Source organism: Brachyhypopomus gauderio, chromosome 8 (genome assembly GCF_052324685.1).
Source record: "Brachyhypopomus gauderio isolate BG-103 chromosome 8, BGAUD_0.2, whole genome shotgun sequence".
Taxonomy (NCBI): Eukaryota; Metazoa; Chordata; class Actinopteri; order Gymnotiformes; family Hypopomidae; genus Brachyhypopomus; species Brachyhypopomus gauderio.
Genome location: NC_135218.1, coordinates 16459861 through 16482819, shown reverse-complemented (window position 1 = coordinate 16482819; position 22959 = coordinate 16459861). Strand labels below are relative to the sequence as shown.

The 22959-nt window shown below is 45.6% G+C and overlaps 1 protein-coding gene and 1 long non-coding RNA gene across 4 annotated transcripts in view; one reads left to right on the top strand and one right to left on the bottom strand.

The window, feature by feature from the left end:
- The window catches only part of dnajc6 (DnaJ (Hsp40) homolog, subfamily C, member 6), a 26983-nt gene extending 7088 nt beyond the window's left edge, over nt 1-19895 (bottom strand). For 2 of the 3 annotated variants that reach the window (XM_077014945.1, XM_077014946.1), the window contains exons 1-11: nt 16670-17419; nt 8572-8707; nt 6769-6818; nt 6073-6221; nt 4427-4549; nt 3395-3528; nt 2966-3160; nt 2486-2594; nt 2193-2272; nt 1447-1640; nt 57-479 (exon numbers count right to left, since the gene is read on the bottom strand). In XM_077014945.1, coding sequence (XP_076871060.1) covers nt 57-479; nt 1447-1640; nt 2193-2272; nt 2486-2594; nt 2966-3160; nt 3395-3528; nt 4427-4549; nt 6073-6221; nt 6769-6818; nt 8572-8707; nt 16670-16883 — 1807 coding nt within the window. In that variant the 5' untranslated portion in view covers nt 16884-17419. Of the gene's footprint in view, nt 1-56; nt 480-1446; nt 1641-2192; nt 2273-2485; nt 2595-2965; nt 3161-3394; nt 3529-4426; nt 4550-6072; nt 6222-6768; nt 6819-8571; nt 8708-16669; nt 17420-19684 lie in introns of those variants that run through there. The other variant, XM_077014947.1, reaches the window with a different exon arrangement.
- On the top strand, nt 19164-22959 carry LOC143521719 (uncharacterized). Its single transcript, XR_013132816.1, has 4 exons — nt 19164-19665; nt 19790-19887; nt 20428-20489; nt 21149-22959. It is a non-coding gene; the product is annotated as an uncharacterized LOC143521719 (long non-coding RNA).

The following is a 22959-nucleotide window of genomic DNA, read 5'->3' as shown; positions in this document are numbered from 1 at the left end:
TGCGCTGTACACGGCTAGACTAAGAGAAAAACAACAGAATGCACAAGGGTACTTACTGTCCGCGGGTCGAGGTGAAGGACAAGGGGACGTGGAGGGGGCGGGTCTCCTAGGGGTGGACTGGGCAGAGGCGGGGCCACTCGCGGGCTGTGGAGGCGGAGCCCCAAACAGGTCTCCCAGTAGGTCGGTGGCGGCTGTGGTGGTGGAGGTGGTGCTAGGGAGCTGTGGGGAGGTTGGAGGAGGTGGAACATCACCTCCGTCCAGACCCAGAAGGTCCACGTCCTCGGCAGGGATGTGGGTGGGGCCGGGCGGAGGGGCGGGGCCAGAGGGTGGGCGTGCGTCTGCTTTTTTGGCCCCGGCGACTTTCTCGTTGCTGGCGTTGCTCTGCTGGCTGGAGAGGGACAACATCTCATCGTCTGAAGGCTCGCTCTCTTCATTGGGCCCCAGTCGGCCCCCGAGGGCCCCATGACCCTGTGCGGGATCTAAACAGTGCGTCAGTGGAAAGGGTCAGGTTTATAGACAGGTTCTCTTATGTCAGGTTTACAGACAAGTGACCTAGGCTTTCAGGGAAATAATAAAAAAAGATTGAGTGAAACTGATTTATTTGATTTTCATGACCAAAATATAGGAAATCAGCTTCAATTTTATGTTTAGTTTTAAATTTCGTTTTGTTTAAATATGTTGATAAAACTCAGTTTGCAAAATGACAGCACTACATTTACACTTACAACATGACTACACTATTCACTGAGCAACAAAATTAGAACTTTTTTTAGCTGACCTTACAGTTTGTGTTAGGCTGAATTTGAAGGCTTTTAGAATTGTTCTATCACATATGGGTTTTTATTCATAAATAATGAGGTTATAACACTTTGTATAAACCTGTTTCTAAGATATACAGTGTGTGATCGTTGCCTGTGTTTGGTCTAAGGAAAATACAGTCTGCCACTACAGAGGGATCCATTTTCCCTGGTACCACTTTCTCATACTATACATGACATAATAGTTTACCTGAACAAAGAAGCTATGGGTGATAGAGAAATTCTGAAAACATATTTGGATTCAGCATGCAAAAATGCAAAATAAACATGTATTTTATGCATGAAGCACAATCATTATTGACCAGAGTAATTTGTAGATCTTTCCAGGTAATTTTATCAAATCAAGTCCAACAAATCATCTTTGTGAGTTTACACACCATTTGTGCTCCATTATTAACCACAATAGACAAAAGTGTTTACACTAGGCATCTACTCTACGCCTTACCTTCCGGCTCCAAACCCTCCATTTTATCTTGTTTAAGGGAGAATAAAAATGAGTCTTAGTAATGTCCTTCAGAAAGACGCCAGTTCTTGTGTACTGAGTGCATAGTATACCAAGATGTACATACAGAATGCACAGAACCTGTGTGTGTGTGTGTGTGTGTGATGTGTGATGTGTGTGTGTTACCTGCCATGGCGAGCGTGTCCTTATGCTCCTGGTGTGAGGAGAAGAGCACATTTGGGCTCAGGTCTTTGGTGGGGAACTGCTCCCAGGGTGGGGTGAGATCTTTCTGTTTCTCCGTGTCCTCCACCTCGATTTCCAGCAGCACGTGGAACAGCTGTGGATACTTCTCTGGAGAATCACACGCGTCCAGGTCAGACCTGTAGACATACACACCCCTGAGTACTGTATCCACAGAAAAGTCACATAAAGCAGAAGGTCGTGCCCCAGGTGTCAATCAGCCAGATCCTACCTCACAACCCCTCCCCCCTTCATTAGCGATGTCCTGCACCCGTCCCACCCGTCCCTCGTCCCACTCGTCTGCCGAGGCTCCTATTTATTATGCCTTAGTCTGGCTGCTGTCTCTGCCCACACCTTAGGTTCTGTTTTCTCTGTCTATGGACTTTGCATTAAAATGTCAATACATTTGTTCTCTGTTACATTCACTCTTGCTCTGTGTCTGCAACACGTCACACAGAGACTACTGCTGTGTCACATTAAAGTTACAGCCTATGAGTCATTTGTACCAATATCATTAAAAATATTTAATTAACAGGCAGTTCATTTTGCATAAAGCTACACACTAATGCAGTTAAACACAATGGCACACAAACACAATTGCTGCTTTAAAAACATTTTGGCATTTCAGCATCATTTTGGTTAACTAGTCTGCAAAAACGTGAAACTTCATAATATAGATGATTAATACATACTTCATAAACTTTAAGACTGTGGTGCCAGGGGAAATAAAGCCCGTATGGAACTGAATCTGGAATATCTGTGTGTTGGTCACCTGCAACAACACAAGGATTCAATAAAGAACTCAGTCATACTGTCAGTCATTATGTCATAACGATTAGCACAGAACCAGAGTCACCCTGGCAGGGCTAGTAAAGTGGGCAGAGTCTCCTTGGAACACGAATACGCCAAGTGCTCCATCCCACAGTATATTATGTCTGAGATGAAACCCCCCCACCCCCACCCTGCTTGATGAGGAGTCACCTACCTTGGCTTGCAGTGCGTGGGAGCGCATGTGGTAGACGGAGATCACTACATCTCCCTGGACACTCACTCCAAGGGGGAAGGCCACCTTGCCCTCGTGCACCCTGTACTCCCTGTGAAGACCATAAAGGAGTAGTGTGCTCAGAGGTCATTCACGGTATGTGTGCAAACTACTGTTAAATCCTCCCCAGACGTTACACCACCACTACTGTTCTCTACAAAAGAATAATGCTGACAGATTTTTTTCAAATACCATAATAATGCTTAGTGTAGAAGAATTATTCGTAGTTGTTAACATATATAGCTACTGTGTATGCACTTATGTCACATTTTTCTAAATTATTGCATCAGCAGAGTAAATTATGATTAGGAAAGCTGAACAAAACAGAACGTCTTCTTAGCATAGCAGGTGATGCTGTTAGTTTATGCAAAATGGAGGAGGAATGTGGGTGGTTTGTCCACATGTAGAGCGCACCGAGCTCACCTCATCCTCTCGTACTCCTGAGCAGTGGAGAAGATCTTGGTTTCACCAATCAGGACATCGCAAAATGGCCGACAGCCACTGCGCTGTTTGTTGAAGCAGGGTATGGGGGTCACGGTGACGCCTTTGATGAGAAGCGGCTTGGAATGGGGCACTGTGGGTTTCTCTGCCACCATGCTGCAAACGTAGCCCACGTACCTGATCACACACACACGCACACACACACACACACACATCAGACTACACTTTCCCATACACATTGAAAGTTAATATCTCAAACACCTCACTTTGTTTGATTAATATTCTACAGATATTCCAATAATTGCTTTCAGCCAACACTGGCGTTTACTAAAAACATTTAGCTTTCTGTCTTTTCTGTCCACATGGCAAAAGCCAGGTGAGCGCGAAGTCTTGGTCTCCAGCGGTGTGTACCTCCTGTGTGAGGGCCAGAGGCCGGTGGTGGGTCTCTTGGCGCTGAGCAGCTGCATGGCGGATACTGGGTTGGCAAACAGGTGGCAGAAGCAGAACATGGCACAGACCAGCACGCCCATGGGAGCTCTGCCGTCCTGAGGAAGACACACAGCAGAGAAGCGTTCGGCGAAGGCGACGGGGCAGTGGTCAAGGTGGTCACTCCACTGGTAACCAGAAGGTTGGATTCTTGCACAAGGCACCAATCCTTCAGTCTGTGGGTAACTAGCTATGAAGTGAACGGTGTTCCTTCACTGCCCAATTTGGCAGGGACTGCAGACAAGGTAAAACCTGAGAACTGAGCACTGTATTCAGAGCACAACACATTCTGGCACACAGATCTCTTCCATGATGTCGGGCAGTAGAGGAGACACAGGTGGGCTGGAGTCGGGCTGCTCTTGTGCTGGGGTCCAGCAGGGTGCTGAAGGGGTGGAACGGGGTCATGACAGTGATGGTGACTTCTCGTGCCAAATACAACTGTTCTCATACATCTAGTATTTCCAAAACAAAGAAATACTACACTACACCTTACGTTCTCGAGGCCTCAGTGGGCGGTTTCTGCAGCATCCTTTAGGAATCAACATTTGTGTGCACAGTTGTAGCTTCCAGCAGCTCGCAGGGGTTGACAGCATGACTGAGCGCGCCCAGAATGATTCCGTTTTCTGGGTTATGACAGGCACTTTCTATTTTTAGACTCAGTTTGGACAAGACGCTCCAGCAGGGAATGCAACAAAAAACAGTGCAAATTTAAACAACGAATCCTGATTATATGAACGGAGGCAGATCCACAGGGTGTCATGAATAAAAGGGACCAGAAGGACTGAGTCCTGATTCTTACGCCAATACATGCTAATAGAGCCGAGTATCATTTGGGGAGATCACATTTCTAAATGAAGTAGGTGTGAAGTGTGAGGAAGAGAGTGGCAAAGGTTGCAGAAGATCAGGACGAGACCCCAAGTGAAGGCGCACCGGGGCTTTTTGTGCACGTGCACCTACCGAGCATGTGATCACACACACATTCTTGGGGTTTTGCTTGAGCCAGTTGTGCATGTTCTTACAGACAGCAAACAGGTTGTGAAGGCTCGGAGCTTGTTTGGAAGGCCAGTTGCACTCCGACACCTGGGTGCACAGGGAGAGAGAGAGAGAGAGAAAGAGAGAGAGAGAGAGAGAGAGAGAGAGATGGAATATAGAAATACAAAAATACATTGTACAGAAGAGACCAGGGGTTGAAAAACAGCATGATGAATGGGAGTGGAAAATATGAAGGTGACTGTGTATACATATTCCAACACTCTTGCCTTCATTAGACATACTGCCTTCACTGCCACAATTACCGGCATAATGCCAGGACCCGAGGTCATCAATGGTATCCATCTACTACTTAAAATGGTCATAACCATTGGACTAAATGGACTAAATACTACTCTGTAGTCATACCAGCACACAGCTGTTTGTAGTGGAAAGTCGAATATGTTTAGATGTTGTTTTGGATCTCTCCGATGTCCACAATGACAACAATGCAAAAACACAAACACCAAGCCCTTGCTCTGCCTTGTTTACATGGGAGTGTGATTTGTATTCCCTGCCTTGCACAATGCACAGTGCTCAGGGCACAAGATGACTAACTGTGCTGTCCGAGGTCACAGAGGCTTTGTTCACACAGCAGGCAAATCGGCCTAAATCAGATCTTCACAATTTGTGATATCGATTTGTCATTAGTGTGGCAGTGTAAGCAGCAAAAGCCCCAGTCAATCTGTCATTTTCAATTCTGATTTGGGCCACTTTCATTTGTGTTACTTAAATCCAATATGTATCAGATACACGGCATTGCAACTCAGTCTGAACAGACAGATCGTAATTCGGGACTGACTTACGTCAATCCAACTCGGCATTTATCATAGTTTCACGCTGCCAGGAAAAGATCAACAGTGATCTCTGAACAGTGAGGGAGGATTTCAGATGCACACAGACCTTTTAATGCACGCTCCACTCCATGACTCAGCTTAGGTACCTGGTCTGTTCAGACTCATGTCAGTTAGGTCACATTGAAAAAATCTTATGGGCCCATCAGCTGGGGTATAATTTGATATAACACACGATGTAACACACTTTCAAAATATAATTTGAAAGTGTGTTACGTGCTGTGTAAATGTTGCCAAAGACACTGACGTGCATCAGCACTGTGTCACAAAGTCTTTGTGCACCCATGAAGAGAAGACCCAGGATTTTATTGCTGTTATAATATATAATGAAACATTTGGATTATGGATTAAGGGCCCCATTGTGGAGATTACGTGCTGGGCCATTTAATTAAAAAGCATAAGAAAAAAGTCTTGAGACCTGCTTTAACGACCATTAATCATGTGATTGATTTCCTAGACTTATCAAATTGATCATCATATAATACTAGAGACAGCATTCCTAGTTATGCTGGCTGTGAAAGAGATAATATGAACAGTGCTACTCTTTCTGCCACAATTAACTGTACTACAATGAGTAATCACTGTACTATGGTGACCTGAAGAAAAAGAGACACTTTTGGAAAGTCTCATATCATCCCAATACTGGGATTCTTCAGGAGACCCCCGATATGTGGTGCTCTGTTTGGGATTTAGATTCTGTAAATTCTGAGGGCTCCTCACCCGGTTAGAGAACTTGGCTCCACGGTAGTTTCTCTGGGACAGGTTGAAAACAGTGTAGTGGTCAGCGTGCCGTGAGTCCAGAAAAGAGCGGATGTCCTCCACATGGTTCCTGTAGCCCAGCTCCACTGCCTCAGCAGGATATGACATCACTGAGAGGGTAATATTACAGGGTATTAAACAGTCAGGAGACAACTGTAGAAATGACCAACAATGAATCCAAGCACAAACACACAAAAATTTCAAAACGTCCTTCAAAACTTTAGTGTCTCTTTCTTCCCTGAGGTTGTCTGGTGTACCATGTGTCTGGGTCTCCTTGCATTGTACCGTTTTGTCCATATCTGTTCTGAAAGTTCAATACTTGATGAGTGTAATTTGCAGTGGCAAAGTAAAAGAGGAAAAAAAGCTTGCAATCTATAGAGTCCCTAAGAACTTCTGTGAGGCTTGCATAAAAAGGCTCTCAAGAGCAGAAACACAGTGTGCATAGATTAAATACAGCACATCCAACCACAAAATGGTGCGAGTGACATGTCCTCCAGACCACTGAGGGGCAGTGTGTGCTTAAGTAACATTACAGAACTTCAGGACAGAAGGAGAAGGAGAGCAGGAGTAAGAGAATGGGAAGAAAAGAGAGGGAGAAAGAGTGAATAATAGTGAAAGAGTGAGTAATAGGCATATAAATAAGAAGTGCTTGCTCACCTATGATACGTGAGGTGATGTAAGCAATATCCAGCTCTCCTTTAGTGTAGCTAGAAGACAAACACACAAGCCTTCAGTCTTCAGATTCTTCATATTGCGTAATCCTGAATTATGATTTTTGTTTTCAATGTTTTGTAATTATCTTATATAGTAACTCTTCTTCAAAAAGAACTAGTACTTTTATTCAACATACACGACATCCCATGATACACAAGTGATAAGTATAAAAATGTAAGCATGTATAATTCAAGAATATCTCATTGGAGCAATAATGATGCCATCAAAGACCAAGATCTATTTACCCAGAATAACTCAAAACTTTGAGCAAACACATCTGCTTTAGAATGTGCCTGTATCTGTTAGAAGAGGACAGGTTGACAAACCATAGTAATTCACCTAATTCACACCAGCACCCCTGGGCCTTAGAACGCTTCTGTAATAGAATGTTCGCCAATTACATCACCGAAGAGATGTGGTGCTATATTACACAACAGGCAAGGAAACGCAGAGATCTACTGAAGTCTCCAAACGTCACGTAGGAATGCACTCGGTGAGCAGCCTTGTGTTCGAGGCCTCTGGCCGAGACGTGAACGACACAGGCAAACATGCAGACGTACAGGCCCAAACATACAAACACACCCGCCGTAACAACTATTTCAGGTGAGAGAGACACATCTCTCATCTCTTTTGTAAGAGCCCTTTGCAGTATCTGTGTTGGCTGATCTTCTGATGTACATGCTGCCTAAAAGCATCAGTACTGGTTGGCAGCTGTCGGTGTAATTTCAGGTGAGTCATGTTTTAAGACTGGGGACTGGGAGGCTTTGAGTCACAAGCGTCTGGTCACTGAAGTGCACAAAATAACTGGAGGGAAATCTAGCTGAGCAGTGACTCTAAATGGTCTTTTATTGTGAACAAACACACATGAATAGTGCATGAGATTTGGACAGCAGCCACATCCTGCATTACTGGCTGTTTACTGTATGTGACACTTGGGCTGCATCTCTAATGACAACCTTGTGTTGCTATAGGCCTATTAAGTAGGTTAGACAGGACTTTTCTTTTGGGTTAAGAAGAAAGAAATTAGCAAAGTGTTGCTATAGTGGCAGAGAAAACTTTGGAAGCTAGAGAAAGTTAAGTAATACCTCTATTAACAATAATACAATCATTTATTATTATCATTATTATTGTAAAATAGTTATATGTAATGGCTATAGTGACACACAAATCAGAAAGCACAGCTATTGCTTTGCCTGTGTGTGCGTGTGTGTGTGTGTGTGTGTGTGTGTGTGTGTGTGTGTGTGTGTGTGTGTGTGTGTGTGTGTGTTTTTTCTAGGGCAGACACAGGGCTTTTTGTTTGGCCAGTATCAAGTCCACACAAACGGGCCGTGCCCTCCGCTACATCCTAGCTCCCTCTCGTCATTCTGAGGAATCTCTTTGACCTCCCGTGTGTCTCTTTGTTATCAAGGCCCCAGCGCACCCCCCACTCCTCCGTGAACTTCAGTTACACTGCTCAGCTAGGTGATGTCATCTTCATATAACTTGCAGGCTACTCAAATGGCAGAACCAGTCACCCTACATATTAAAACATTTCAGTACGTTGGGAAGAAAACGATTTTGTAGACAGTTCACAAAAGGGGATGAGAAACACCAAAGGTACAGTAATTATTTTTTATCACCTACGGCATAAATGAGTTGCAGTGCAGCTCTAACTCCACAGCTACAGCTATTACCATTGTACCACCACAAGTAGGTCACCCAGAACACACAAACACAAACACACGCGCACATGTTGACAGGACTTACGTGGCTACTTGATTCATAACCTTGGTTGAGGTGTCTTTGATGGTGTCCTTCAGGTTGTCCTTGAAGTTGCTGAAGAACTTTCCAGCGCCTCCTTTGACCATGTCTAGCAGTCCTCCCCCGTAGTTCCCGTCCATATCTGCCAAAGGAGAGCCCTGGTATGACCGCAGCGTAACCTCTTACAGCACACACCCAAGATGGGACACCAATGCCCTATAATCATACAACCTTACAACCATGCAGGAGAAAAAGACTCCAAAAGAATACAGCATGCAGCAAAACATTTGGTGTGGAACAGCTATAGGGTGTGTGCTTGGTGTGTGTAATGTGTAACACTAACACTGCTTAAAGTGCCTTAGTGGGCTGATACAGAATCAGGTTTCTCTTCTCGTTACATGCATTGCTTCCTATGAACTAGATGCAAAACCAATTGAAAAACAGTTAATTAAACAGTCCATAAATATGGAGCATAGTCTATAAATGTCTACAGATGACTTTAACAGGGAAACCATGTTTAACTTTCCTGCATTTAGCAAGTGTCTGACACCAGGAGACTCCCTGAAGATGCCTGCCACAATGACACCCCCAAACAGGTCCGCCATCATGAGACACTCTGAACACATCTATCACCATGAGAGCCTTAAACACACATATTACCATGAGACACCCTGAACACACATATCACCATGGGACACCCTGAACACACATATCACCATGGGACACCCTGAACACACATATCACCATGGGACACCCTGAACACACATATCACCATGGGACACCCTAAACACACATATTGCCATGGGACACCCTGAATACATCTATCACCATGAGACACCCTGAATACATCTATCACCATGAGACACCCTGAACTTCAACCTCTACCAAAATGAGAAGTGCTTTGCTTGTGTGTGTGTGTGTGTGTGTGTGTGTGTGTGTGTGTGTGTGTGTGTGTGTGTGTGTGTGTGTGTGTGTGTGTGCATGCACATTGGTAAATCTTCCCTCACTGGACTGTTCCCAAATTATTAGCCTGACTCAGCCACCTCCCACTTCTATCTGCAGATTCTGCCTCCACTCAGTCAGAATCTGGGCAGGCGGTACAGCCACAGTGACAGTGATATTACCCACTGGAACACTGCCTGTCCTGTTCTAGGCACCAGGACCCTGGAGGGCAGGTCAGCTGTGATTCAGCCCTTAGCCGTGTGGCCACCACCACACTTAAATGCTCATGCACCATTTTGTACAGAGATTAGAGACTAAAAACACATTCAAAGAAAACTTTGGACAACAACTTCAGAAAGATTCTGCAAAAGTACAATAAATATTCAATAAAACCCACTTGGAGACCCCTTGGCAGAATATAAATGCATGGATATTAGGGTCGGGTCTGCCGTATTACTTATGTGGAGAAGAGTGAAGTGCTACTCTTTACAAATTACTGAAGTCTATCACTGAAATAGAAATGTTATAAGATGAAATCATGCAAGAAACATGTAGTTCATGGAGTTCATTTCATACTACATAAACATGAAGATTACTCTTCCTTTATGGGCAAGTATACAAAATCCTCTCCTTTCATTACACACTCCCACCAACACACACTTACACATCCACACACACACACACACACACACACACACACGCACACGCACACGCACACGCACACGCACACAGACACTAAATAGCAACTTAGCTTAGAGTGCATCTTGGCAGGTTACTGTCTCTGGGTCTGTTCCATTTGTGGACTTGTGATCCTTCAAATATCTAAATGGCAATACACTGAAATATAACTTTCAACAGTATATGTACAGTACCAAAGTGTAGTGGGTCACAGCTAAAATTACAGAGAGATTTATAGTTAATAAAGTTTCCCGGTAGGACTGCTAGGCTGGCTGGACGTTACACATCATGGCAGTGGAAGGTGTGGTAAAGTGTTGAGCTAAGTGACTTGCAGAAAAGCTCCAACTGCACCTCACAAGCAGAGGAACGGCTCAGCGCTGCTAGACGATGTCATGCGTTGCATTGCATCAGCGGTACACAACATCTTGATGAAATGGAAGCCTGAAAGCGATACTGCAGTGAAGGTAAGAATGGAGAAGTCAAAAGGTTCTTACAGAGCTGGACATACATGCATGATGAGAAGAACTATTAGCTGTTCTCGTCACTCGAAGCTGCTTGTTCCAAATCGCCAAATGTCACAGGAACACCTCCCACAAACCCGAGGGAATCCAATGCACGAGTTCCATGCAACAGCGTTTGAGAGCCAACTAACAGCCACCAATAGCCGGTCTTAGTACATTGTGCCGGGAATGCCCCCTCCTGCCCCCTCCTGCCCTCTCCTGCCCCCTCCTGCCCCCTCCTGCCCCCTCCTGCCCTCTCCTGCCCCCTCCTGCCTAAGAGAATCTGGAAACAGCCACTGAAACTGGATGTTGTCGTGTGTCACAGTGCATACACTGCACCTGCACAATGTGTGCACAAACAGCACACAGCTAACCCCAGCTGATGGGCCCAGCGCACAGCTAACCCCAGCTGATGGGCCCAGCGCACAGCTAACCCCAGCTGATGGGCCCAGCGCACAGCTAACCCCAGCTGATGGGCCCAGCGCACAGCTAACCCCAGCTGATGGGCTCAGCGCACAGCTAACCCCAGCTGATGGGCTCAGCGCACAGCTAACCCCAGCTGATGGGCCCAGCGCACAGCTAACCCCAGCTGATGGGCCCAGCGCACAGCTAACCCAAGCTGATGGGCCCAGCGCACAGCTAACCCAAGCTGATGGGCCCAGCGCACAGCTAACCCCAGCTGATGGGCCCAGCGCACAGCTAACCCCAGCTGATGGGCCCAGCGCACAGCTAACCCCAGCTGATGGGGCCAGCACACAGTTAACCCCAGCTGATGGGCTCAGCACACAGCTAACCCCAGCTGATGGGCCCAGCACACAGCTAACCCCAGCTGATGGGCTCAGCACACAGCTAACCCCAGCTGATGGGCCCAGCGCACAGCTAACCCCAGCTGATGGGCTCAGCGCACAGCTAACCCCAACTGATGGGTCCAGCGCACAGCTAACGCCAGCTGATGGGGCCAGCGCACAGCTAACACCAGCTGATGGGGCCAGCGCACAGCTAACCCCAGCTGATGGGGCCAGCGCACAGCTAACCCCAGCTGATGGGGCCAGCGCACAGCTAACCCCAGCTGATGGGCCCAGCACACAGCTAACCCCAGCTGATGGGCCCAGCGCACAGCTAACCCCAGCTGATGGGCTCAGCGCACAGCTAACCCCAGCTGATGGGCCCAGCGCACAGCTAACCCCAACTGATGGGTCCAGCACATAGCTAACCCCAACTGATGGGTCCAGCGCACAGCTAACGCCAGCTGATGGGGCCAGCGCACAGCTAACGCCAGCTGATGGGGCCAGCGCATAGCTAACCCCAGCTGATGGGGCCAGCGCACAGCTAACCCCAGCTGATGGGCCCAGCGCACAGCTAACCCCAGCTGATGGGCCCAGCGCACAGCTAACCCCAGCTGATGGGCCCAGCGCACAGCTAACCCCAGCTGATGGGCTCAGCGCACAGCTAACCCCAGCTGATGGGCCCAGCGCACAGCTAACCCCAGCTGATGGGCCCAGCGCACAGCTAACCCAAGCTGATGGGCCCAGCGCACAGCTAACCCAAGCTGATGGGCCCAGCGCACAGCTAACCCCAGCTGATGGGCCCAGCGCACAGCTAACCCCAGCTGATGGGCCCAGCGCACAGCTAACCCCAGCTGATGGGGCCAGCACACAGTTAACCCCAGCTGATGGGCTCAGCACACAGCTAACCCCAGCTGATGGGCCCAGCACACAGCTAACCCCAGCTGATGGGCTCAGCACACAGCTAACCCCAGCTGATGGGCCCAGCTCACAGCTAACCCCAGCTGATGGGCCCAGCGCACAGCTAACCCCAGCTGATGGGCCCAGCGCACAGCTAACCCCAGCTGATGGGCCCAGCGCACAGCTAACCCCAGCTGATGGACCCAGCACACAGCTAACCCCAGCTGATGGGCCCAGCACACAGCTAACCCCAGCTGATGGGCCCAGCACACAGCTAACCCCAGCTGATGGGCCCAGCGCACAGCTAACCCCAGCTGATGGGCTCAGCGCACAGCTAACCCCAGCTGATGGGCCCAGCGCACAGCTAACCCCAGCTGATGGGCCCAGCGCACAGCTAACCCAAGCTGATGGGCCCAGCGCACAGCTAACCCAAGCTGATGGGCCCAGCGCACAGCTAACCCAAGCTGATGGGCCCAGCGCACAGCTAACCCCAGCTGATGGGCCCAGCACACAGCTAACCCCAGCTGATGGGGCCAGCACACAGCTAACCCCAGCTGATGGGGCCAGCACACAGTTAACCCCAGCTGATGGGCTCAGCACACAGCTAACCCCAGCTGATGGGCCCAGCACACAGCTAACCCCAGCTGATGGGCTCAGCACACAGCTAACCCCAGCTGATGGGCCCAGCGCACAGCTAACCCCAGCTGATGGGCCCAGCGCACAGCTAACCCCAGCTGATGGGCCCAGCGCACAGCTAACCCCAGCTGATGGGCCCAGCACACAGCTAACCCCAGCTGATGGGCCCAGCACACAGCTAACCCCAGCTGATGGGCCCAGCATACAGCTAACCCCAGCTGATGGGCCCAGCACACAGCTAACCCCAGCTGATGGGGCCAGCACACAGTTAACCCTAGCTGATGGGCCCAGCGCACAGCTAACCCCAGCTGATGGGCCCAGCACACAGCTAACCCCAGCTGATGGGCCCAGCACACAGCTAACCCCAGCTGATGGGGCCAGCACACAGTTAACCCTAGCTAATGGGCCCAGCACACAGCTAACCCCAGCTGATGGGCTCAGCACACAGCTAACCCCAGCTGATGGGCCCAGCACACAGCTAACGCCAGCTGATGGACCCAGCACACAGCTAACCCCAACTGATGGGTCCAGCACATAGCTAACCCCAACTGATGGGTCCAGCACATAGCTAACCCCAACTGATGGGTCCAGCGCACAGCTAACGCCAGCTGATGGGGCCAGCGCACAGCTAACGCCAGCTGATGGGGCCAGCACACAGCTAACCCCAGCTGATGGGCCCAGCACACAGCTAACCCCAGCTGATGGGCTCAGCACACAGCTAACCCCAGCTGATGGGCCCAGCGCACAGCTAACCCCAGCTGATGGGCCCAGCGCACAGCTAACCCCAGCTGATGGACCCAGCACACAGCTAACCCCAGCTGATGGACCCAGCGCACAGCTAACCCCAGCTGATGGACCCAGCGCACAGCTAACCCCAGCTGATGGACCCAGCGCACAGCTAACCCCAGCTGATGGACCCAGCGCACAGCTAACCCCAGCTGATGGACCCAGCGCACAGCTAACCCCAGCTGATGGACCCAGCGCACAGCTAACCCCAGCTGATGGACCCAGCGCACAGCTAACCCCAGCTGATAGGCCCAGCACACAGCTAACCCCAGCTGATGGGCCCAGCGCACAGCTAACCCCAGCTGATGGGCCCAGCGCACAGCTAACCCCAGCTGATGGGCCCAGCACACAGCTAACCCCAGCTGATGGGCCCAGCACACAGCTAACCCCAGCTGATGGGCCCAGCACACAGCTAACCCCAGCTGCCCACACTGGCTTCAGGCTGACTCGTAGAAACAGGAAGGATCCAAAACCACCGTCTTCTGTCACTGCTGCACGCTTTTTAAACGTGTGTATGTCTTTACATGCTCTTATTTAAAGGCTGAACATAGCCTACACGTTCGCTGTCGTTGGATGGTCTTTATATTCTAAATAATACATAGCCTCATGTGTTGTATTTGTTTATTGTATATTTTTTGTAATGTTGCATTATCCCACAATTCCTGAGTTGTTATACATTTAGTGTCACAGAACCCACACTGTATGAAGCCAAACTGAAATAAACCCAGCAGCTCTATTAATCACTCCTGCCACGCCTGTAAAACTGCCCTCCTAGGAATAATCTGCACTACTGGTAAAATATGAAGGGTGCTTTAGCTAACCAATCAAAACATGTTTAAAATAGCCAAAAATGTCCAGGCCAAGTTGACATGGCCTAAATATTTTGACACTGCAGGAGCGCATGGCTGAACACAAAAGACTCTGGAAAACATGTACTGTCCAGCAGTGATCAACTTTCATATAAGTCCATGTCAATCATGTCTTGTTATAGGCGTAGCATCCAAAATGATTTGAATAATGGGATTATGGTAGTACGCATTATGTTGCTGGGCAAAATATTTGATTAGCGGTTGTGAATTGGGAACTTTAATAAGGGACGTGAACACTAACTGGATAATAAACTGGAGACATATAAGGAAATATTAGACATGATCTGCTTATAACAAACCTTCTTTAGAAACTAGTACACTCATTATTTTGATTAATGAGTTCATGAGTCAGTTTGCTGAATGCTGATTTTTTAATGTTTTGCAGATTTGATGGTGACTCCCATCATTTTAATATTTCCGGTATCCACATCTCTCACATGTCTGACATTACAGCCACCAGCTTCTTAGTCCTTAGGCCAGATTGTCACAGCGAGGAACAGAGCAGAGTGGCTGTTCTGGGTCAGAATACGGGACCTGCCCACACAGAAGACTCCCTATCCAAATGGCCATAAAGGTAAAGAAAGGCTCCATTGGAAGCGTGCAGCTGACTTTAAAGTCTTTTGCAGAGCACAGAGCCTCTGAACTCCTATTCTGTCGCTTTTATCCCACAAGGGGTTATGTGTCTGTGGTGAGAGAGAGAGAGAGAGAGAGAAACACCATGGGAGCTACCCCCTATAAGGAGATCAATGTAGATTTGCAGCTGTAGATCAATACAGATCAATAAAGACAAAATATTAACTGATTGGCCCCTCACACATTTCCACTAATTCTCCATCTCTTTCACACTCCCATCTGTCTAGCAGGTTATACCTTCCCTCAGTGACATGGAATTTCTCTTTGTGCATGCATGTGTTTGTGTGTGTGTGTCTGTGTGTGTGTGTGTGTGTGTGTGTGTGTGTGTGTGTGTGTGTCCTGTTACTGGATCCAGCTCTACCTCTTCAATTATAGATCACATGAAGTCAGACACAAAGCCACTATCTTATTCATCCATAACACAACAGACTGGAAACTGCTAATATTCACTTCAGTAATACGCACTACAACATTTAGCTGTTTTGACTTCCCACTGAAAGAAACAGGGTTGACTCACAGAAATTCAGCCTAAGTAGTCCAGATTTAAATTTTGGATGGAAATCAGTACAGAAAGAAGCGTCCTTAACCTTTAAACCAAGGACTAAGCTTTTCAGGAGGGCAAGTCTCTGACAGTTTGTGAGGTCTGGAACTATGGCACACAGCTTTATAAAAAGCTAATTATGCTAGTCTCTGTAGATTTTGTAGTTCTATTCCTCACCAAGCCACCAACACCCACCCCTTGCACGCACACACAATACACACACACACACACACACACACACACACACACACACACACACACACACACTGCGGAAGGAGACAGAGGCAGACATCAGCTGAGACAAAAGCACCTAACACTGTGCTTCACAGGAGAAACACACTCTTCCCCCACACACCGCTGTCTGCCTCCCAAAGTCAAGCTCTCATTCCGGCCCACTGCAGTAAGACAGCTACGCTATCCCGGTTTCACCTCTATGAAAACAATCAAGTAGATCTAATATCCAGCTCTGCCTGCTATGGTTTATAATAAATATAAATATATATTACATATAATGGTAACTAAAACAGCGTCACTCTTCACATTACGCTACTGCCTAAAAAACGTTTATGTGAATAACTTGATAAGAAAACTTTAGCTTTAACTTGGGTGACAGCAAACCACCAGAGAAGCGGTCATGACACAGCATCTGCCACAGCACGTCCAACACATGTTTCTGGCATAGGCTACGTTCACTGCTGAAGTTCGTGCACGTCCTATCTACCTATTTAGTAAATCGATTAACAACAAAGATCAATGCAAGACATGAACGATATTTCGTGCAGGACACACAAAGCAGCGGTCACGCTCACTCAAGGTGAACGTGGTTTGGTGTACCTGAGCTGTCCATGGTGCTGTAGTCGTCTGGCCGCGCCAGGCCTGCCTTGGAGCCCAGCGATACTGCCGTCAGGCTGCCGCCAAACGAGCTCCCACTGCCGCCGCCGCCGCCGCCTCTTCCCCCGTTACTGAAGTCTCCGCGGCTATCCACCAACTGCAAAGATTCGTAGCCATCGTAACTGGTCTTTTTCTTATAGCCACCAAGGAGGCTCATGAGCACAATCGCGAATCACATAGAAATAAGGTGAATTCAAGATGGTGTGCGCATCTTTAGACGCCCGTTGCGCTGTCCTGTTCGCGTCCTCTTGTCTCAGTCGAGGAGGGAGAGCCGCATTTACTACACCGCATACACGCGCTAGCAAGACGGTCCCTGCTGAACTGACGGCTCCTTTCCGTCATCTCGCTCACTCCACACCAGTATTTACGACAGTAGGAGGCTAACGCTCGCCTGCTTCATTCTAGATCATGTAAGGCGGAACGACGTGATAGGACACCTATGATGGTGGTATGTTAAAAGTAGCCAAGCACAAGAAGAGTTTTTACTTCAAAATTAGGTAAATTTCATTTTACAGCTCCAAATAATTTGAATTAACTGGTTGATAGATAGATAGATAGATAGATAGATAGATAGATAGATAGATAGATAGATAGATAGATAGATAGATAGATAGATAGATAGATAGATAGATAGATAGATAGATAGATAGATAGACAGACAGACAGACAGACAGACAGACAGACAGACAGACAGATAAGGCAAAGAGCCTACAGCCTGTAGGATTTAAACATTTTATGTGAGGAAACCACCCTTAAATCAGACTTTTAAAAAAATCAACAACAACCAGAAACATTTAAAGCTTTGTCAGAGGACATTCTTCAGTCCAAGACCACATCTCTAGGAGAATGATTTAGCTCCGAGTTAGCTGCTTGGTGCTACGTGCTTCCGTCTTTGGCTCCAATGCTTGGCAACCACTGATTCTGCATGCTTTCTCATTCGACAGTCTGGGCCTGGGAAACTGAGAGAGGGGAAGCTGGGAACTCAGCATGTAGGAAGTGTCACAGTGAAGGCCTCCAGTAGCTGAGTGTCATTAATTACCAGCTTAATGTTCACTCTAACTCAGTCTCTTATCTTCACCATTACCAGCACAAACAATAAAATCCCCATAAGATAATAACTGCAAGGAAATAAACATGTAGGCTAAATGGTTCCGAAAACAGTTTTCTTTGAGGATAACAGAACGATTTGACAACTGTGTTTGTTATATAAGCAAATGCATATTGAACGTTGTACCTAAGCTTGCTGTAAACTAGGAGCGTATGGGTTTAATGCCCTTAGAGAGGTCTCTTTCAGTACTCAGTGCCCTGGCAGTAAGAAGCTGGCCATGGGTTAATGTAACACTGCTGTGAGGTGGCTGTTTAACACAGATCTTGTGATCTTTTTTTTTTTTACGAGGACTTTTAACTGTAAATGTCTCATATGCACCTTGATCTCACTAAGCAAAGTCCCCCCGGTTTGATCTGCGAGCTGTAATTCTAGGGTTACTAGAGCTGTAAGGCAACATCTCAGCATCTCTAGACGAAGATTTATTTTTCAGATTTAATATTGCATGAAGTATTTTAATAACAAATATTCACGCTGAAACAGTAATCTTACTTCCATTTTGTTTATCCTGATAGTCAGAGCAATATCCTGTAGGCTTTCACAAATAACACAAGCAAAATATATTGTCTCCTTAAAGACATACAATTCTAACAGCATTTAGACACTTCAGTATCTGCTTTTCCAATTTCTCTGGTTCTCTGGTAGACATGCAAGGGATGGATGTCATAACTAAGAAGGTCAACGCCAATGGTTAACCTAAACCCATAAAGATTTACATAGGCTAAGCTTAATAAGGTCACGTACCATGGCCTACATTATATGCTTTCAGATATATTACAAGATTCTCCTCTTCGTGTTCTAGCCTGATTTTTGAGTGTCAGGCCTTTTAGTGATATGCAATGTAAATAATCTGCAATAATAAATAATCTACATACTAGGCATAGACTATATAGGCTCAAAATACGCGCGCAGAGAATACAAAGCTCCACTTAAAGCTATATATATTTACAACATCCTACTATTGCTCACAGGTAACAACAATATCCATTATAGTATACTGTTGTATCTATAAGGCAAATGCGGTATACGGTATGTCAGCACAGCAAGCCTCTGTCAAGGAGGACGTGACGTTAGCTCCATGGAAACGGAGGTTCTTCCGCACGGACAATAATAGCCCATTACTGTGGGCCAACCTGCGGACTCTGCCAACATTCACCTTCACACATATTTTGTCTGAAAGAATGTGTTATGGCACGCGCAGTTGCAGAAATGCATTTTCTCCCAAACATATTCCCACATTCCTGCTTATCCCTGGTTTCCTCCAATGAAACACGGATGCAATGACGTGATTAAGTACGTTACACTTCCGTTTTCAAGGAGTTCAGGAGATACACCTCGGACTACAGTTTAGCGTGCAAATCCGTATAAAGGAAGATATGTGTACTTTAAGGACCATAATCTCGATCTGAATACCTCAACGTGTTGTCGTCTTATGTACCGCTCTTCGGCACCGTGTTACGCCAGTACCATTAAATCTACTAAAAACACCCGACATCGATAGCTAAACAGCTGATTTATTATAGGACAGTCCGTTCAGGCGTGTAATGTTAGAAAAGAGTTGGGTCTATCATAATTATTTCTCCACTAAATAAAACATTTCTTGTTAGCGATGCTCCAATTTAGTTTAAGCGTTCATGGAGGTAACAGCGCGTGTTACAGCATACTGCATTACGTTTGCAGCTGAAGGCAATTTTACCGCGTCTATCAGGACCGACTCAATCGTAATAACGGACACGACTTGTTATGTAATAGTCCGATCTGAATTGCAAAGACCGCACAATATCACCGGATGTGGACAGACGGGCTACAGAGGCACATGCCTTTATAAATACCAGTAGGTTATCACATCCTACCTTTCAGTGTGTTCATTCTCTGAGGCGCGCGGTAACTTAATCAGCTGCGTTACAGCTGATTCCAAAAACGCTGACCTTTGCTTTGTCATTCGCTGCCTGTCAAAGGTCAGATCACTCCTTCCGCCATCGGATCGTGGTGCGGTCCTAAGATGATTATCGAGCCTCTGGGTGAAAGATGGATGCTAAGCAGCATCACCGAATCAGTAGGCTACCTTTAATCACGCGCATCCACTGTCATACAAGCCGTTGCTCTTTCAATGATGTCACAGCCAGTCAACAGAAGGTTCCTAGATGGTTCAATATATTTGCATATATAATGCATAAAACATATTTTCGGATTTACATTATATTGCCAGATCTGCTTCCCAACCTGAACTATCCATATATAACTTGGGTTAGGAAATATATTGTTAAATGATTTGATTGGGATTTCACAAATCTAGATTTAATATCCCCCCTGTTGGTGACAATTACTTTTTGTTGCCAAAATAAAAACAATATTCAAGCTTAAGATGTGTCCTAATGGCTGTGCATACCCTGATAAGTGGGTGGGTGGATGGATGAATAAATTAAGCATATCTTAAATAAATCTCATTTGCATGTATGAAACAGATAAGAATGAATGATCTCATTTGGTTTACCACTAACAAGTAAGACAAGAGTAACAATGACAAACCACATCTGTTGAATGGACTGCCAAAAGAAGTGTTACAACGCTTTTGATTAATCTTTCTAATCCCTAGATGACCATGATTGTGAGCTAAGGACAAAACATGTGACCTGTAAGGACAGGGACAACAAAATGGTGAACTTCATCTTAATTTTCTTTGTAATGTAGACAATTTCCTCTTAAGTACATTAAACAGTTTTGTCAGGTTTGAGAGGGTTGCTCTCTCCACAACTACGATAAAGCAATGTGCATGGGTTTGAATGAATGAATTAATGAATATATATATATATATATATATATATATATATATATATATATATATATATATATATATATATATATATATATAATGTTATATATATATATAATGTTATATATTTCTATTTAAGAGGTATCTATAGTATGATATAGTTCTATTTAAAGAGTATGTATGATATAGTTCTATTTAAGGGGTATCTATAGTATGATAGTTCTATTTAAGGAGTATCTATAGTATGATATAGATCTATTTAAGGGGTATCTATAGTATGATATAGATCTATTTAAGGGGTATCTATAGAATGATATAGTTCTATTTAAAGAGTATCTATAGTATGATATAGTTCTATTTAAGGAGTATCTATAGTATGATATAGATCTATTTAAGGGGTATCTATAGTATGATATAGTTCTATTTAAGGGGTATCTATAGAATGATATAGTTCTATTTAAAGAGTATCTATAGTATGATATAGTTCTATTTAAGGGCGTACTAATTCTACAGAGTTAACAGAATGTTCACATTCTGTCTTCAGAACTGGACAGTGTCTTCAGAAGTGGATCAACACTGGATGATGAGGCATATGATTTGCAAGTTTGTTCATTACTTAAAACACTGAATGGGAAAAGAGGCTAATTAACAGATGTACTAACAATCTGAAGATTTGACCACCAGTGAGACCGCTACTAAAAATTAATGATATGCCACTAATGGGCATCTCTGATCGAACAGCAACTTTTACATTATAAGTCCTAAATATTGCCCTCTTATCAATTCACTCTGCTCCAATGAAATGGAACAGCAAACTCTCCAACCTTTCCCAACTATGCAAGGCAGAGACCACAAAAGTTTAGCTCAACAAAGTGTAGTTGCAGTGTGGTCAAATAATAATAATTTTAATTTCAAGTTTAATTTTAAATTTAATTTAAAAGTAATGACTTTGTCATATCTAATGTTGCTTTACAAAAGAAAAAAAAAAGAATGGGTAGTCAGTGGAACTGAAATGAAATTGGGGTTATATGAGCTGACTTTTACGGAGAAAGAAAAAAAAGGAAGTTATACAAACTGAGTTTTGCACCTGGTGAAGAGACTGTAGACTGAGAACAGAGTTATGGAGATGGGAAAAATACCTATTTTGACCAAAGTAAAGTAACCTAAATATTGGGAAAACAGTATCTACATAATTGTCCCTGAACCCAGCTACCAGACCAATTTGCAGACTGATATCAAATTTGTTACTTATGGCTCCTGTCTGCTGGAATCACAGATATTCAAAAGGAATAATGCATGAAGCATTATTATTTTAGGAACAGAAGTACCAGGGAGAGTTGGGAGAGGAACCGTCCCTACAGAGAGCTACGGAGAGAGACCAGCTTCTCCAATCCTACTTTAGTGAACTTCATAGCATTATAGCATAGCAACTTCAATTTGCAAACCCCATACATACAGAAGCTCTGCCTCACACTCCTCCTTTCTAATTGACAAACTCCAGCTCTCCAGCCTGCACAGGGCGACCCCAGGAACTAGCAGGATCTACGCACAGCCAAAACTCAGCCAACATCCACAGCCTCCACCATTTCTGAACCCAAAGCCAAGCCTGTAGCAACATCTGGACAGCCTTCCCTCTGAGGCAGAATCTTCGCACTAATAAGACTAAGAAGCTCATTTTCAATTTGACATCAAGTTGAGTCACGCCTGCAATCAAGAGCAAAACGTCCTTACGACACACGTTAAGCTGCTCAAGAGTAGAACAAACCATAAACTCTGTACAACTGACATCAGCCATAGCCAAAATATACCAGTGTTACCACAGTTCATGATGATGAGCTTCCAGACTCTGTAATCTGTTTTTTGGGACACGTTAGGTCAGTTCATCATCATATACATTGGTAAATCTCTTCTAATCTACTCTAAAGGCATGACAGAACACGTCACCCAGGGCAAAGCCATTCTGCAATCTGAGAATCAATCATGTACGAAGGCAGAAAGAGAAGTAACTTATAACTATAGTTATAGTGAATGGGCTGTTGGTGTTCAGCGTTTCCACTAGGCCAAATGGATCCTTTGTGCTGAATATGCATAGCCCTCTACTCCTCACACCCTTCTGGCGTGCACACGGGACACCAGCTACTGCTCACCCTTGGAACCAAAGTCAGGAGCACTCTGCCATGCATGAGTGGTAGCCTGCACCCATAGCTCATTACAGTTTCACCTTTGTCACTCCCGCTGTGTTCAAAGAGCTGACCCCGGTCCATTTGCTGATTTGAGCAAGTCTTGCCCATTTTGTTGACTTTGTTTTTGCCAAACAACAAAAATCTAAATAAATAAAGCATATTTTTGGAACTA